We start from the raw sequence: 18599 nt of genomic DNA on the forward strand, positions 1-18599 counted from the left end.
TCCATCCATCCATCCATCTTCTTCCGCTTATCCGAGGTCGGGTCGCGGGGGCAGCAGCCTAAGCAGGGAAGCCCAGACTTCCCTCTCCCCAGCCACTTCGTCCAGCTCTTCCTGTGGGACCCCGAGGCGTTCCCAGGCCAGCCGGGAGACATAGTCTTCCCAACGTGTCCTGGGTCTTCCCCGCGGCCTCCTACCGGTCGGACGTGCCCTAAACACCTCCCTAGGGAGGCGTTCGGGTGGCATCCTGACCAGATGCCCGAACCACCTCATCTGGCTCCTCTCCATGTGGAGGAGCAGCGCCTTTACTTTGAGCTCCCCCCGGATGGCAGAGCTTCTCACCCTATCTCTAAGGGAGAGCCCCGCCACCCGGCGGAGGAAACTCATTTCGGCCGCTTGTACCCGTGATCTTGTCCTTTCGGTCATAACCCAAAGCTCATGACCATAGGTGAGGATGGGAACGTAGATCGACCGGTAAATTGAGAGCTTTGCCTTTCGGCTCAGCTCCTTCTTCACCACAACGGATCGATACAGCGTCCGCATTACTGAAGACGCCGCACCGATCCGCCTGTCGATCTCACGATCCACTCTTCCATCACTCGTGAACAAGACTCCGAGGTACTTGAACTCCTCCACTTGGGGCAAGATCTCCTCCCCAACCCGGAGATGGCACTCCACCCTTTTCCGGGCGAGAACCATGGACTCGGACTTGGAGGTGCTGATTCTCATCCCAGTCGCTTCACACTCGGCTGCGAACCAATCCAGTGAGAGCTGAAGATCCTGGCCGGATGAAGCCATCAGGACCACATCATCTGCAAAAAGCAGAGACCTAATCCTGCAGCCACCAAACCAGATCCCCTCAACGCCTTGACTGCGCCTAGAAATTCTGTCCATAAAAGTTATGAACAGAATCGGTGACAAAGGGCAGCCTTGGCGGAGTCCAACCCTCACAGGAAACGTGTCCGACTTACTGCCGTCAATGCGGACCAAGCTCTGGCACTGAGCATACAGGGAGCGGACTGCCACAATCAGACAGTCCGATACCCCATACTCTCTGAGCACTCCCCACAGGACTTCCCGAGGGACACGGTCGAATGCCTTCTCCAAGTCCACAAAACACATGTAGACTGGTTGGGCAAACTCCCATGCACCCTCAAGGACCCTGCCGAGAGTATAGAGCTGGTCCATAGTTCCACGACCAGGACGAAAACCACACTGTTCCTCCTGAATCCGAGGTTCGACTATCCGGCGTAGCCTCCTCTCCAGTACACCTAAATAGACCTTACCGGGAAGGCTGAGGAGTGTGATCCCACGATAGTTAGAACACACCCTCCGGTTCCCCTTCTTAAAGAGAGGAACCACCACCCCGGTCTGCCAATCCAGAGGTACCGTCCCCGATGTCCACGCGATGCTGCAGAGTCTTGTCAACCAAGACAGCCCCACAGCATCCAGAGCCTTAAGGAACTCCGGGCGGATCTCATCTACCCCCGGGGCCTTGCCACCGAGGAGCTTTTTAACTACCTCAGCAACCTCAGCCCCAGAAATAGGAGAGCCCACCACAGACTCCCCAGGCACTAACATTACATTTCCATATTAAGGTGCGGGCAGCGTGTCTGAGACCCCTGGTTTATACATAGCACAAAGCAAAAAAAAAACTTTGTATGTAGTGTTATTTCATTTTAAATTTCAAAAGAGTTTTGTGGCTCCCATTGTTTTCTTTAATTTGTGGAAACGGGTCAAAATGGCTCTTTGAGTGGTAAAGGTTGCCGACCCCTGGATTACACAATGATTTGGGGTCTGACAAGTCTGAAGGGGATGGGGAGGTAAAATTCCATCATTTCAGTTTTATCCTCCATTTACCGCTGCTTTGTTTCCATTTAGTGCTTCTGTGAGACGGTCTTGTTCAATCACAGCTGTGACCAAAGTGTACGTCTGTGCTGAATCGCTGCAATTAGGTGCCGGGTCACCTTTTTCACCGCGCTGGCATTGACTGGTTAAGACGGGAAGTTAAACAAACAAAAAAAAAGGTCAGACATGCCCAAGGAATTGGCAGATGAAGTGGCGAGGAAGCTGCGTGGGGATACCCTATATGTCCAAAACAAGTAAGCAAAGCTCTCATTAAACGGGAGCGACAGAAAGAACCGAGCCTGACTCAACTCCCACACAACCTGAACTCTCGCTTGCAGCCAACTTCTCTTTGCAGATGCTTTTCTTCGCCAGTAATTTAACTTTTATGGCGCTCCAATACATGCACAGATGGATGCCAGCACAATTTGAGCTCAGTTTTTTTTCCCCACATCTACTTAAAATGCCTTACATTGGTCAAAACAGAAGAAGCTCCCGAGTACACACAGTAGGACCAGTTCTTGTGTACAAAAAAACATATTTGTGTTTCACCTTTTAAATACATTTCCATAGAAATAAATGATTCTGTCATAGCATTATTTTCTATTGCTTGATCAGTTCTGGGTCCTGGGTGAGCTGGAACCTATCCTACCTTGTGTGAAAAGTGAAGTACACCCTAGACTGGACACCAGTCAATCAGAGGAAACGGCTTGAATGTCCAGGGTGAGCGGAGTGTGTGGATGTTGGAACGGTTCGAAACGGTTGAGAAATTTGGGATATGGAGACGTTTGTATATTGCCAATTTTCAATGGGGGGGAAATTCCGGGTAATCAGGAAATGTTCGCAACCCCGAAACATGCTGGGTTGAATGTCCAGGGTGAGTGGAGTGTGTGGATGTTGGAACGATTCGAATCGGTTGAGAAATGCGGGATATGGAGAGGTTTGTATATTGCCAATTTTCAGTGGGGGGAAATTCCTGGGTATTCCGGGTAATCAGGGAATTTACGGAAACAGGAATGATGCTGGCTTGAATGTCCAGGGGGAGTGGAGTGTGTGGATGTTGGAATGGTTCGAATCGGTTGAGAAATGCGGGATATGGTGAGGTTTGTATATTACCAATTTTCAGTGGGGGGGAAATTCCTGAATATTCCGGGTAATCAGGGAATTTTCGGAACCGGGAATGATGCTGGCTTGAATGTCCAGGGGGAGTGCAGTGTGTGGATGTTGGAACGGTTCAAATCAATTGAGAAATGCGGGATATGGAGAGGTTTGTATATTGCCAATTTTCAGTGGGGGGAAATTCCTGGGTAATCAGGGACTTTTCGGAACCGGGAATAATAGTGGCTTGAATGTCCAGGGTGAGTGGAGTGTGTGGATGTTGGAACGGTTCGAATCGGTTGAAAAATGCAGGATATGGAGAGGTTAGTATATTGCCAATTTTCAGTGGGGGGAAATTCCTGGGTATTCCGGGTAATCAGAGAATTTTCGGAACCGGGAATAATGCTGCCTTGGATTTCCAGGGGGAGTGGAGTGTGTGGATGTAGGAACGATTCGAATCGGTTGACAAATGTGGGATATGGAGAGGTTTGTATATTGCCAATTTTCAGTGGGGGGGGAATTCCTGGGTATTCCGGGTAATCAGGGAATTTCTGGAAACAGGAATAATGCTGGCTTGAATGTCCAGGGTGTGTGGATGTTGGAATGGTTCGAATCGGTTGAGAAATGCGGTATATGGAAAGGTTTGTGTATTGCCAATTTTCAGTGGGGGAAAATTCCTGGGTATTCCGGGTAATCAGGGAATTTTCGGAACCGGGAATAATGCTCCCTTGAATGTCCAGGGTGAGTGGAGTGTGTGGATGTTGGAACGGTTCGAATCGGTTGAAAAATGCGGGATATGGAGAGGTTTGTATATTGCCAATTTTCAGTGGGGGGAAATTCCTGGGTATTCCGGGTAATCAGGGAATTTTCGGAACTGGGAATAATAGTGGCTTGAATGTCCAGGGTGAGTGGAGTGTGTGGATGTTGGAACGGTTCGAATCGGTTGAAAAATGCGGGATATGGAGAGGTTAGTATATTGCCAATTTTCAGTGGGGGGAAATTCCTGGGTATTCCGGGTAATCAGAGAATTTTCGGAACCGGGAATAATGCTGCCTTGGATGTCCAGGGGGAGTGGAGTGTGTGGATGTAGGAACGATTCGAATCGGTTGAGAAATGTGGGATATGGAGAGGTTTGTATATTGCCAATTTTCAGTGGGGGGAAATTCCTGGGTATTCTGGGTAATCAGGGAATTATTGGAACCGGGAATAATGCTGGCTTCAATGTTCAGGGAGTGGTTCAAACTGGATGTCCATGCATTTGAATGGGAATTTCGGGAAAACCGGGCATTTTTTAAAATATTGATACTAGCACAATTGTCCTAGATGAAATTAATGGGTTGGAGTTTGAATTTTTGGAATGGGTTGAAACAGTTTGAATTGAGAATGGATATTTTGGAATTCCTGGAATTTTGGGAAAACCGGAAATTTGAACGGAAAAAAATAGGAACATTTATTGTCCCAACTCAGAGGAATGTTTTGAAGGTGGAATGGTGAAAAACAGTTGAAAAATGTGGACTGTGAAAACTTTCCAGAAAGAGGTTAAAATAGGGCTTTGGAGAACCAGGAATTCCTGGAATTTTTTTTGAACTTGGAAAAGTTTGATTGTCCAAGGTGAGTGGAGTGTATGGATGTTGGAATAGTTCGAATCGGTTGAGAAATTTGGGATATGAAGAGTTTTGTATATTGCCAATTTTCAGTGGGGGGAAATTCCGGGTAATTTTCGCAACCCGGAAACATGCTGGGTTGAATGTCCAGGGTGAGTGGAGCGTGTGGATGTTGGAATGGTTTAAATCGGATGAGAAATGTGGGATATGCAGTAGATTGTATAATGCTCATTCCGGGAAATTCAGGGAAAAACAGGAATTTTGGGAAAGGCTCAACATGTTTTGCGTTCGACATTACGGGAAAGTAGTATGAGTGGATGGTTGAAAGGTCGGAATCGGGTTTAGAAATAGCACAACATTTAGGGCATTGTAGAACTATGGATATGTCCATACATTTGAATGGGAATTTCCTGGAAATTTGGGAATTTCCTGAAAATTTGGGAATTTCCTGAAAATTTGGGAATTTCGGGAAAACCAGGAATTTTTGAAAATTTGTATACTAGCACAATTGTCCTAGATGAAATGAATGGGTTGGACTTTTTGAAATGGGTTGAAACAGTTTGAATTGAGAATGGATATTTCGGAATTCCTGGAATTTTGGGAAAATTGGAAATTTGTACGGAAAAAAATAGGAACATTTATTGTCCCAACTCAAGAGGAATGTTTTGAAGGTGGAATGGTGAAAAACAGTTGAAAAATGTGGACTGTGAAAACTTTCCAGGAAGAGGTTAAAATAGGGCTTTGGAGACCAGCAATTCCTGGAAAATTTTTTGAACTTGGGAAAGTTTGATTGTCCAAGTTGAGTGGAGTGTGTGGATGTTGGAACGGTTCGATCGAAACGGTTGAGAAATTTGGGATATGAAGAGGCTTGTATATTGCCAATTTTCAATGGGGGGAAATTCCGGGTAATCAGGCAATTTTCGCAACCCGGAAACATGCTGGGTTGAATGTCCAGGGTGAGTGGAGTGTGTGGATGTTGGAATGGTTTGAATCGGATGAGAAATGTGGGATATGCAGTAGATTGTATAATGCTCATTCTGGGAAATTCAGGGAAAAACAGGAATTTCTGGGAAAGGGTCAACATGTTTTGCGTTCGGGAAAGTAGTATGAGTGGATGGTTGAAAGGTCGGGATTAGGTTTAAAAATAGCACAAAATTTAGGGCATTGTAGAACTATGGATATGTCCATGCATTTGAATGGGAATTTCCTGGAAATTTGGGAATTTCCTAAAAATTTGGGAATTTCCTGAAAATTTGGGAATTTCGGGAAAACCGAGCATTTTTGAAAATACTGATACTAGCACAATTGTCCTAGATGAAATGAATGGGTTGGACTTTTTGGAATGGGTTGAAACAGTTTGAATTGAGAATGGATATTTCGGAATTCCTGGAATTTTGGGAAAACTGGAAATTTGTACGGGAAGAAAATAGGAGCATTTATTGTGCAGAAATTCCTGGAATTTTTTTGGGAACTTGGAATAGTTTGATTGTCCAAGGTGAGTGGAGTGTGTGGATGTTGAAACGGTTCGAATCGGTTGAGAAATGTGGGATATGCAGTAGATTACATAATGCTCATTCCGGGAAATTCAGGGAAAAACAGGAATTTTGGGAAAGGCTCAACATGTTTTTTTACGGGAAAGTAGTATGAGCTGATGGTTGAAAGGTCGGAATCGGGTTTAGAAATAGCACAACATTTAGGGCATTGTATCAATGTATTCAAAGGCATTGATATGTCCATGCGTTTGAATGGGAATTTCCTGGAAATTTGGGAATTTCCTGGACATTTGGGAATTTCGGGAAAACCGGGCATTTTTGAAAATATTGATACTAGCACAATTGTCCTAGATGAAATGAATGGGTTGGACTTTTTGGAATGGGTTGAAACAGTTTGAATTGAGAATGGATATTTCGGAATTCATAAAAAAATAGCAGCATTTACTCTCCAGGAATTCCTGGAATTGTTTTTTGAACTTGGAAAAGTTTGATTGTCCAAGATGAATGGAGTGTGTGGATGTTGAAACGGTTCGAATCGGTTGAGAAATTTGGGATATGGAGAGGTTTGTTTATTGCCAATATTCAGTGGGGGGAAATTCTGGGTAATCAGGGAATTTTCGCAACCCGGAAACATGCTGGGTTGAATGTCCAGGGTGAGTGGAGCGTGTGGATGTTGGCATGGTTTAAATCGGATGAGAAATGTGGGATATGCTGTAGATTGCATAATGCTCATTCCGGGAAATTCAAGGAAAAACAGGAATTTTTGGGAAAGGGTCAACATGTTTTGCGTTCGACATATCGGGAAAGTAGTTTCAGTGGATGGTTGAAAGGTCGGGATTGGGTTTAAAAATAGCACAAAATTTAGGGCATTGTAGAACTATGGATATGTCCATGCATTTGAATGGGAATTTCCTGAAAATTTGGGAATTTCCTGAAAATTTGGGAATTTCGGGAAAACCGGGCATTTTTTAAAATACTGATACTAGCACAATTGTCCTAGATGAAATGAATGGGTTGGACTTTTTGGAATGGGTTGAAACAGTTTGAATTGAGAACGGATATTTCGGAATTCCTGGAATTTTGGGAAAACTGGAAATTTGTACGGTAAAAAAATAGGAGCATTTATTGTGCAGGAATTCCTGGAATTTTTTTTGGAACTTGGAAAAGTTTGATTGTCCAAGGTGAGTGGAGTGTGTGGATGTTGAAGCGGTTCGAATCGGTTGAGAAATTTGGGATATGACGAGGTTTGTATATTGCCAATATTCAGTGGGGGGAAATTCCGGGTAATCAGGGAATTTTCCCAACCCGGAAACATGCTGGGTTGAATGTCCAGGGTAAGTGGAGCGTGTGGATGTTGGAATGGTTTAAATCGGATGAGAAATGTGGGATATGCAGTAGATGCTCATTCATTGTCAAAGGGAAGAACATTCCGGGAAATTAAGGGAAAACCAGGAATTTGGGGAAAGGGTAAACATGTGTTGCGTTTGACATATTGGGAGAGTAGTGGGAGTGGATGGTTGGAATCCGGTTTAAAAATGGCGCAACATTTAGTACATTGTAGAACTATGTCTCTATGGACAAGAGAAAGTACAACTTAACATGGATATTTTTCACTGTCCTGGTCAAGAGTCAAGATTCAAACCCAGAACCTCCAGGCTCTGAAGCAGATGTGCTAACCACACTACCACTGTACATTTAGAGAAATACCTCCGAAACTACAAAACCCAAAACCAGTGAAGTTGTCACGTTGTGTAAATGGTAAATAAAAACAGAATACAATGATTTGCAAATCCTTTTCAACTTATATTCAATTGAATAGACTGCAAAGACAAGATATTTAATGTTCGAACTGGTAATTTTTTTTAAATATTAGCTCATTTGGAATTTGATGCCTGCATCATGTTTCAAAAAAGCTGGCACAAGTGGCAAAAAAGACTGAGAAAGTTGAGAGATGCTCATCAAACACTTATTTGGAACATCCCACAGGTGAACGGGCTAATTGGGAACAGGTGGGTGCCATGATAGGGTATAAAAGCAGCTTCCATGAATTCACAAACAAGGATGGGGCGAGGGTCACCACTTTGTCAACAAATGCCTGAGCAAACAGTTTAAGAACAACATTTCTCAACCAGCTATTGCAAGGAATTTGGGGATTTCACCATCTAAGGTGTGTAATATCATCAAAAGGTTCAGAGAATCTGGAGAAATCACTGCACACAAGGCCGAAAACAAAAAGCGACATAAGTGTGTAAAGGATATCACCACATGTGCTCAGGAACACTTCAGAAAACCACTGTCAGTAACTACCGTTTGTTGCTACATCTTTAATTGCAAGTTAAAAGTCTACTACACAAAGCCAAAGCCATTTATCAACAACACCCAGAAACGCCGCCGGCTTCGCTGGGCCCGAGCTCATCTAAGATGGACTCATGCAAAGTGGTAAAGTGTTCTGTGGTCTGACAAGTCCACATTTCAAATTGTTTTGGGAAACCGTGGACGTCGTGTCCTCTGGACTAAAGAGGAAAAGAACCATCCGGATTGTTCTAGGCACAAAGTGTAAAAGCCAGCATGTGTGATGGTATGGGGGTGTATTAGTGCCCAAGGCATGGGTAACTTACACATCTGTGAAGGCACCGTTAATGCTGAAAGGTACATACAAGTTTTGGAGCATCCAAGCAACGTTACCAAGGACGCCCCTGCTTATTTCAGCAAGACAATGCCAAGCCACGTGTTACAACAGCGTGGCTTCATACTAAAAGAGTGCGAGTACTAGACTGGCCTGCCTGTAGTCCAGACCTGTCTCCCATTGAAAATGTGTGGCGCATTATGAAGCCTAAAATACCACAACGGAGACCCCCGGACTGTTGAACAACTTAAGCTGTACATCAAGCAAGAATGGGGAAGAATTCCACCTGAAAAGCTTAAAAAAAAATTGGTCTCCTCACTTCCCAAACGTTTACTTTTCCACTTGGCATCAGTCCATCTTAGATGAGATCGGGCCCAGCGAAGCTGGCGGCATTTCTGGGTGTTGTTGATAAATGGCTTTTGCATAGTAGAGTTTTAACTTGCACTTACAGATGTAGCGACGAACTGTAGTTACTGACAGTGGGTCCCGAGCCCATGTGGTGATATCCTTTACACACTGATGCCGGTTTTTAATGCAGTACTGCCTGAGGCATCAATGGTGGTTTTCGGCCTTACGTGCAGTGATTTCTCCAGATTCTCTGAACCCTTTGATGATATTACGGACCGTAGATGGTGAAAACCCTACATTCCTTGCAATAGCTGGTTGAGAAATGTTGTTCTTAAACAATTTGCTCAGGCATTTGTTGACAAAGTGGTGACCCTCGCCCCGTCCTTGTTTGTGAATGACTGAGCATTTCATGGAAGCTGTTTTTATACCCAATCATGGCACCCACCTGTTCCCAATTAGCCCGTTCACCTGTGGGATGTTCCAAATAAGTGTTTGAAAATAATAATAATAATAATAACTGAAATTTATATAGCGCTTTTCTAAGTACCCAAAGTCGCTTTACATGTAGAACCCATCAATCATTCACACCTGGTGGTGGTAAGCTACTTTCATAGCCACAGCTGCCCTGGGGTAGACTGACGGAAGCGTGGCTGCAATTTGCGCCAACGGCCCCTCCGACCACCACCTATCATTCATCATTCAATTCACCGGTGTGAGTGGCCCCGGGGGCAAAAGGTGAAGTGCCCCGCCCAAGGACACAACGGCAGCGATTTTTTGGATGGTAAGAGGCGGGGAGCGAACCTGCAACCCTCAGGTTTCTGGCACGGTTGCTCTACCCACTACGCCATGCCGCCCATGATGAGCATTCCTCAACTTTCTCAGTCTTTTTTGCCACTTGTGCCAGCTTTTTTTTTTAAAACACGTTGCAGGCATCAAATTCCAAATGAGCTAATATTTGCAAAAAATAACAAAGTTTACCAGTTCTAACATGAAATATCTTGTCTTTGCAGTCTATTCAATTGAATATAAGTTGAAAAGGATTTGCAAATCATTGTATTCTGTTTTTATTTACCATTTACACAACGTGACAACTTCACTGGTTTGGGGTTTTTGAATAAATGGCAATTTTGGGGGAAAAAAATGGTAAAATCCCGCTCCACTCACCTCTCTGCACCAGCATGGTGACCTCGCTGCCTTTGGGACACTTGCTGAGCAGGTCCACCACCTGGTTGTGAGACATGCTCTGCACGTTCCTCTTGTTCACCTCCACGATGATGTCGCCCTCCCGCAGGCCCCGGCAGCGCGGGTAGTCCACGATCTGCTTCACCCTCTGCCCTCCGCCGCCCACGCTGTCGGCGATGGTGAAGCCGAAGCCCTTGTCTCCTTTCTCCATGTGCACGGTGATGAGCTCCGGCTGCGTGGCGATGGAGGAGGCCAGGTTGACCACGTCGCTGTAGCCGCGTTGCGAGGACGTGTCGGAGGCCGCCTCCGCCGAGGGGCTGTGGGAGCGCGGCAGGCCGTTGAGGGGCGCCCCGCCGTTGACGGAGCCGTTGTTGTTGTTGTGGCTGCCGTGACCGGGGGGCAGCTCGTAAATGTTGTGGGAGGGCCCCCCGCCGTTGACGATGATGGGCTCTTTGTTGTCCAGGATGGCCACGGAGGTAACCAAGCTGGTGTTGGGGTCGTCGGGGTCGAAAGGCAGCGGGTAACCCCGGCAGAGCTCCAGGTTGACCATGGAGTCGATGGGGATGGACTGGAAGATCTTCACCACTTGGGCGTGGGTGTAGCCCAGCACGCAGATGTCGTTGACGCTGACTATGACGTCACCTTGGAGGGGGGAAACAGAATCAGCAATCCAATTAAAACAGCGTTCCATCTCGGCCATCGTCCAATCGATAAAGACCCCCCCCCCACCTGTCTCCATTTTGCCGTCCAGGGCGGCTGGGCCGTCGAGGACCAGACTCTTGATTTGCAGGAATTCGTCCGGCTCGTCGCCCCCCACCACGGTGAAGCCGAAACCCCGGCGACTCTTCTTCAGCTTGGTGTTGATGAAAGTCCCCTTTAGCTCGGCTCGGTTCCGGGTAAAGAAAGGCTTTCCTCCTGAAAAAAACAAAAAAACCACGGCTGATTAAATTTGGATGGAACTAATGCGCCCCTTTAAAAAGCACAAACTGAATTATTCAGCTTCGTGTTCAAAAAGAAAAAGAACAGTTGAGAAGATATTGCACTTTAGAGAGCGAGTCATACTTGCCAACCTTGAGACCTCCGATTTCGGGAGGTGGGGGGTGGGGGGCGTGGTCGGGGTGGGGGCGTGGTTGGGGGCGGGGCTACGAGGGGAGGAGTATATTTACAGCTAGAATTCACCAAGTCAAGTATTTCATATATATATATATAAGAAATACTTGACTTTCAGTGAATTCTAGCTATATATATATATATATATTTTTTATTTTATATATATATATATATATATATATATATGTCTTAATAAGGTTATCCAAAAAATAGTGCTCGATACCGTAGTAGAGCGCAATATATGTATGTGTGGGAAAAAAATCACAAGACTATTTCATCTCTACAGGCCTGTTTCATGAGGGGGGGTTCCCTCAATCATCAGGAAAATCTCCTGATGATTGATGTTTCTCCTCAATTGAGCTAAATTGAATTCTGTCTCTGTTTAATTCCTTGCTTCTTTGTCTGTTTAATAGATGTCATCAGTGTTTGAACCTGACAGTTAGGCGCAATAAGTGTTCAACTTCAGTCTAAATCCTTTCGGTCTGCAACATTTTCAACTTACGAATGTAAAACTGTTTGTTTATGTAAAACTGTTTGTTTATTTTGTTGACCACTGACCGAAGAAATAATAAACTAATCCTAGATGATAATAAAAATAAAAATAAAATAAAATAAAATAAAATAAAATAAAAATAAAAATAAAAATAAAAATAAAAATAAAAATAAAAATAAAAATAAAAAATAAAACAAAACAAAACAAAACAAAACAAAACAAAACAAAACAAAACAAAACAAAACAAAATAAAACAAAATAAAATAAAATAAAATAAAATAAAATAAAATAAAATAAAATAAAATAAAATAAAAATGAAAATGAAAATGAAAATAAAAATAAATAAAAATAAATAAAATAAATAAAATAAATAAAATAAATAAAATAAATAAAATAAATAAAAATAAAAATAATAAACTAATCCTAGAAAGACTGTGATTTAAAGTTTAATCCTGGCTTGGTAGATACACTGAGACCAAGTCTAAGCTCATTGTGTTTTTGAAACTTTCCCTCACTCCTTTTTGAGTGCGCTTTTTGTTATTATCATATTATTTTCTGGGGTCCTAAGCCGATGGTGACAGGAGGACTCGCACACAATGACCAATCAAAGCGAGGTCAACACAGGTCGATGTAATATCGAGTCGACTCACGTTTCTGTCCCATCGGAATTGTGGGTCCAGTCGGCGGGTCTCTGTAGGTCTCCTGGTGGTTGGCAGCATAACTCGCTACACCGGTGTCTGCAAACGTCGAGTCTTCGATCCATTCTGCAATAGAAAAGAGACATATGTTCTCTAGAAGGAGCCTAGAAAACAACATGGGCGTCCTATGTCATGAGAAAAAAACCCTACTGAAGCTCAGACGCCACAAGTTTCATGAAACGTTTAACACCTGCCGTCTGTCTGTTGACTAACAATGGAGGGGCATGAAAAATGGAGATGCCCCTTTTTTGATTAATCACCTTGTTACTGTATCCTATTGCAGGCCAGGCTACTACCTTCATTAACATTCCAGGAAGATGTGAATGTATAATCAATGCCGGGGTGAAAAAAAGCGGGTGAAAGATCCGCTTGAAGGTATCGAGGAGGAAAAACCAGCAGGTAATCGAGTGCAATCAAACAATTTCTGCCGAATTGGCAGAACGCGGCGCGGACTATGCATACACAATTAAGCCCCGCAGATGAAGAAGAAGCAACAGTTTGCTGAGCTGGTATATCATCATTTACACACCAGCTAAACTACCTGTCCTCACCTTGGAGGGGAAAGATTTCAGATTATTTCTACAAAACCCAAAACCAGAGAAGTTGGCATGGTGTGTAAATGGTAAATAAAATCAGAATACAATTTTTCATTTTTTCAACCTAAAATTCAATTGAATAAACTGCAAAGACAAGATATTTAATGTTCAAACTGAGAAACACATTTTTTTTTTGCAAATAATCATTAACTTAGAATTCAATGGCAGCAAAAAGTTGTAAAAGGGGCATTTTTACCACTGTGTTGCATGGCCTTTCCTTTTAACAACACTCGGTAAACGAACTGAGGAGACACATTTTTGAAGCTTTTCAGGTGGAATTATTTCCCATTCTTGCTTGATGTACAGCTTAAGTTGTTCAACAGTCCGGGGGTCTTCGTTGTGGTATTTTAGGCAGTACTGCATTAAAAACCGGCATCAGTGTGTAAAGGATATCACCACATGGGCTCAGGAACCACTGTCAGTAACTACAGTTGGTCGCTACATCTGTAAGTGCAAGTTAAAACTCTACTATGCAAAAGCAAAAGCCATTTATCAACAACACCCAGAAATGCCGCCAGCTTCGCTGGGCCCGATCTCATCTAAGATGGACTGATGCAAAGTGGAAAAGTAAACGTTTGGGAACTGAGGAGACCAATTTTTTTGAAGCTTTTCAGGTGGAATTCTTTCCCATTCTTGCTTGATGTACAGCTTAAGTTGTTCAACAGTCCGGGGGTCTCCGTTGTGGTATTTTAGGCTTCATAATGCGCCACACATTTTCAATGGGAGACAGGTCTGGACTACAGGCAGGCCAGTTTAGTACCCGCACTCTTTTACTATGAAGCCACGCTGTTGTAACACGTGGCTTGGCATTGTCTTGCTGAAATAAGCAGGGGCGTCCATGATAACGTTGCTTGAATGCTCCAAAACCTGTATGTACCTTTCAGCATTAATGGTGCCTTCACAGATGTGTAAGTTACCCATGTCTTGGGCACTAATACACCCCCATACCATCACAGATGCCGGCTTTTCATCTTTGCGCCTAGAACAATCCGGATGGTTCTTTTCCTCTTTGGTCCGGAGGACACGACATCCACAGTTTGTAAAAACAATTTGAAATATGGACTCGTCAGACCACGGAACACTTTTACACTTTGCATCAGTCCATCTTAGATGAGCTCGGGCCCAGTAAAGCCGGTGGCGTTTCTGGGTGTTGTTGATAAATGACTTTGGCTTTGCATAGTAGAGTTTTAACTTGCACTTACAGATGTAGGGACCAACTGTAGTTACTGACAGTGGTTTTCTAAAGTGGTCCTGAGCCCATGTGGTGATATCCTTTACACACTGATGTCGCTTTTTGATGCAGTACCGCCTGAGGGATCAACTTACATGCAGTGATTTCTCCAGATTCTTTGAACCTTTTGATGATATTACGGAGCTTGGATGGTGAAATCCCTAAATTCCTTGGTTGAGAAATGTTCTTAAACTGTTGGACAATTTGCTCACGCATAAGTTCACAAAGTGGTTACCCTCGCCCCGTCCTTGTTTGTGAATGACTGAGCATTTCACGGAAGCTGCTTTCATACCCAATCATGGCACCCACCTGTTCCCAATTAGCCTGTTCACCTGTGGGATGTTCCAAATAAGTGTTTGATGAGCATTCCTCAACTTTATCAGTCTTTTTTGCCACTTGTGCCAGCTTTTTTGAAAACATGTTCCAAATGAGTTAATATTTGCAAAAAAATAACAAAGTTTCCCAGTTTGAACGTTAAATATTTCGTCTTTGCAGTCTATTCAATTGAATATAAGTTGAAAAGGATTTGCAAATCATTGTATTCTGTTTTTATTTGCCATTTACACAACGTGACAACTTCACTGGTTTTGGGGTTTTGTACAAATAAGAACATAACCAAAAACCGGAAAACATAAATTAAGTCCAAAGAGCTGCATGACACAGCCTAAAATAAAAGTTATGCCTTTATGGGAAAGCACTTAGCAAATCATAAAGCAACAGCAGGGAAAATCAACTCCCACACCAGCATAAAAACAACCCACATGTATGATGAGCGCTCAGTTCCACACTGACACATGAGTGGAAAGAAAGGAAATGAGGCCCCCAGCGAGGGGAGGGGCCTGGTGAACCAACCTCGGGTGTAGCGCTCACCTTCAGGTGGCTGCTGGCTTTGGGGCTGAGGTTGTTGCTGCTCCAGCTGCCGGCGCCTCTTAGCCTCCAGCACTGGGTTCTCATACTGGGTCTTCCTGTTGATGTGACTTCAAGGCCATGCAGGTAGGAGGGGAGCAGTGAGGGTACAGGGTGAATAAAGGACAGGAAATTCATATTATTATTTTTTAAAAGATGGACAAAATAGGGACGATATTGGAGATTGAGTCAAAAGTGTACATACACTTGTAAAGAACATCATGTCATGGCTGTCTTGAGTTTACAATCATTTCTACAACTCTTATTTCATTGTCCCATTTACTCTCTGTAAAGCACCAGTTCGTTTGGCAGCAAAACAGGCCCAGAGCATAATACTACCACCACCATGCTTGACGGTAGGTATGGTGTTCCTGGGATTAAAGGCCTCACTTTTTCTCTTCTAAACATATTGCTGGGTATTGTGGCCAAACAGCTCCATTTTTGTTTCATCCGACCACAGAACTTTCCTCCAGAAGGTCTTATCTTTGTCCATGTGATGTCAGATGAAACAAAAAATAAAGGCAAGGCCTTTAGTCCCAGGAACACCATGCCGACCGTCAAGCATGGTGGTGGTAGTATTATGCTCTGGGCCTGTTGCCAATGGAACTGGTGCTTTACAGAGAGTAAATGGGACGATGAAAAAGGAGGATTACCTCCAAATTCTTCAGGACAAGCTAAAATCATCAGCCCGGAGGTTGGGTCTTGGGCGCAGTTGGATGACCCCAAACACACATCACAAGTGGTAAAGGAATGGCTAAATCAGGCTAGAATTAAGGTTTTAGAATGACCTTCCCAAAGTCCTGACATAAATGTGTGGACAAACCTTCATTCTAGCCTGATTTAGCCATTCCTTCACCACTTTTGACGTGTGTTTGGGGTCATTGTCACTGCGCCCAAGACCCAACCTCCGTGCTGATGATTTTAGGTTGTCCTGAAGACTCTGGAGCTAATCCTCCTTTTTTCATTGTCCCATTTACTCTCTGTAAAGCACCAATTCCACTGGCAGCAAAACAGGCCCAGAGCATAATACTACCACCACCATGCTTGACGGTATGATTGGTGTTCCTGGGATTAAAGGCCTCACATTTTCTCTTCCAAACATATTGCTGGGTATTGTGGCAAATTTTTGTGTCATCTGACCACAGAACTTTCCTCCAGAAGGTCTTATCTTTGTCCATGTGATGTCAGATGAAACAAAAATGGAGCTGTTTGGCCACAATACCCAGCAATATGTTTGGAGGAGAAAAGACGAGGTCTTTAATCCCAGGAACACCAGGCCAACCGTCAAGCATGGTGGTGGTAGTATTATGCTCTGGGCCTGTTTTGCTGCCAATGGAACTGGTGCTTCACAGAGAGTAAATAGGACGATGAAAAAGGAGGATTACCTCCAAATTCTTCAGGACAACCTAAAATCATCAGCCCGGAGGTTGGGTCTTGGGCGCCGTCGGGTGTTCCAACAGGACAATGACCCCAAACACACGTCAAAAGTGGTGAAGGAATGGCTAAATCAGGCTAGAATGAAGGTTTTAGAATGGCCTTCCCAAAGTCCTGACTTAAACGTGTGGACAATCATTCTAGCCTGATTTAGCCATTCCTTCACCACTTTTGACGTGTGTTTAGGGTCATTGTCACTGCGCCCAAGACCCAACCTCCGGGCTGATGATTTTAGGTTGTCCTGAAGAATTTTGGAGGTAATCCTCCTTTTTTCATTGTCCCATTTACTCTCTGTAAAGCACCAGTTCCATTGGCAGCAAAACAGGCCCAGAGCTACCACCACCATGCTTGACGGTGGGCATGGTGTTCCTGGGATTAAAGGCCTCACTTTTTCTCTTCTAAACATATTGCTGGGTATTGTGGCCAAACAGCTCCATTTTTGTTTCATCTGACCACAGAACTTTCCTCCAGAAGGTCTTATCTTTGTCCATGTGATGTCAGATGAAACAAAAATGGAGCTGTTTGGCCACAATACCCAGCAATATGTTTGGAGGAGAAAATGTGAGGCCTTTAATCCCAGGAACACCATTCCTACCGTCAAGCATGGTGGTGGTAGTATTATGCTCTGGGCCTGTTTTGCTGTTGTGCTTTACAGAGAGTAAATAGGACGATGAAAAAGGAGGATTACCTCCAAATTCTTCAGGACAACCTAAAATCATCAGCCCAGAGGTTGGGTCTTGGGCGCAGTTGGGTGTTCCAACAGGACAATGACCCCAAACACACATCACAAGTGGTAAAGGAATGGCTAAATCAGTCTAGAATTAAGGTTTTAGAATGGCCTTCCCAAAGTCTTGACTTAAACGTGTGGACAATCATTCTAGCCTGATTTAGCCATTCCTTCACCACTTTTGACGTGTGTTTGGGGTCATTGTCACTGCGCCCAAAAGACCCAACCTCCGTGCTGATGATTTTAGGTTGTCGTGCAGAATTTGGAGGTAATCCTCCTTTTTCATTGTCCCATTTACTCTCTGTAAAGCACCAGTTCCATTGGCAGCAAAACAGGCCCAGAGCATAATACTACCACCACCATGCTTGACGGTAGGAATGGTGTTCCTGGGATTAAAGGCCTCACTTTTTCTCTTCTAAACATATTGCTGGGGATTGTGGCCAAACAGCTCCATTTTTGTTTCATCTGACCACAGAACTTTCCTCCAGAAGGTCTTATCTTTGTCCATGTGATGTCAGATGAAACAAAAATGGAGCTGTTTGGCCACAATACCCAGCAATATGTTTGGAGGAGAAAAGGTGAGGCCTTTAATCCCAGAAACACCAGGCCTACCGTCAAGCATGGTGGTGGTAGTATTATGCTCTGGGCCTGTTTTGCTGCCAATGGAACTGCTGCTTTACAGAGAGTGAAAAAATGAGGATTACCTCCAAAATCATCAGCCCGGAGGTTGGGTGTTGGGCGCAGTTGGGTGTTCCAACAGGACAATGACCCCAAACACAGCTCAAAAGTGGTAAAGAAATGGCTAAATCAGGCTAGAATGAAGGTTTTAGAATGGCCTTTCCAAAGTCCTGACATAAATATGTGGACAAACCTTCATTCTGGCCTGATTTAGCCATTCCTTCACCACTTTTGACGTGTGTTTGGGGTCATTGTCACTGCACCCAAGACCCAACCTCCGTGCTGATGATTTTAGGTTGTCCTGAAGACTCTGGAGCTAATCCTCCTTTTTTCATTGTCCCATTTACTCTCTGTAAAGCACCAGTTCCATTGGCAGCAAAACAGGCCCAGAGCATAATACTACCACCACCATGCATGACGGTTGGCATGGTGTGCTTGGGGTTAAAGGCTTCGCCTTGTCTCCTCCAAACATATTGCTGGGTATTGTGGCCAAACAGCTCCATTTTTTTTGTTTCATCTGACATCACAAGGAC

At 44.1% G+C, this 18599-nt stretch overlaps 1 protein-coding gene across 6 annotated transcripts in view; it reads right to left on the reverse strand.

The window, feature by feature from the left end:
* magi1b (membrane associated guanylate kinase, WW and PDZ domain containing 1b) overlaps positions 1 to 18599 on the reverse strand; it is a 497598-nt gene that overhangs the window by 146251 nt on the left and 332748 nt on the right. For all 6 annotated transcript variants that reach the window (XM_061932500.1, XM_061932501.1, XM_061932499.1 and 3 more), the window contains 4 exons: positions 15192 to 15298; positions 12447 to 12560; positions 10923 to 11108; positions 10176 to 10835 (listed from right to left, as the gene is read on the reverse strand). In XM_061932500.1, the coding sequence (XP_061788484.1) occupies positions 10176 to 10835; positions 10923 to 11108; positions 12447 to 12560; positions 15192 to 15298 (1067 nt within the window). The remainder of the gene's footprint in view (positions 1 to 10175; positions 10836 to 10922; positions 11109 to 12446; positions 12561 to 15191; positions 15299 to 18599) is intronic.

This window comes from Nerophis lumbriciformis, linkage group LG38 (assembly GCF_033978685.3).
Source record: "Nerophis lumbriciformis linkage group LG38, RoL_Nlum_v2.1, whole genome shotgun sequence".
Lineage (NCBI taxonomy): Eukaryota > Metazoa > Chordata > Actinopteri > Syngnathiformes > Syngnathidae > Nerophis > Nerophis lumbriciformis.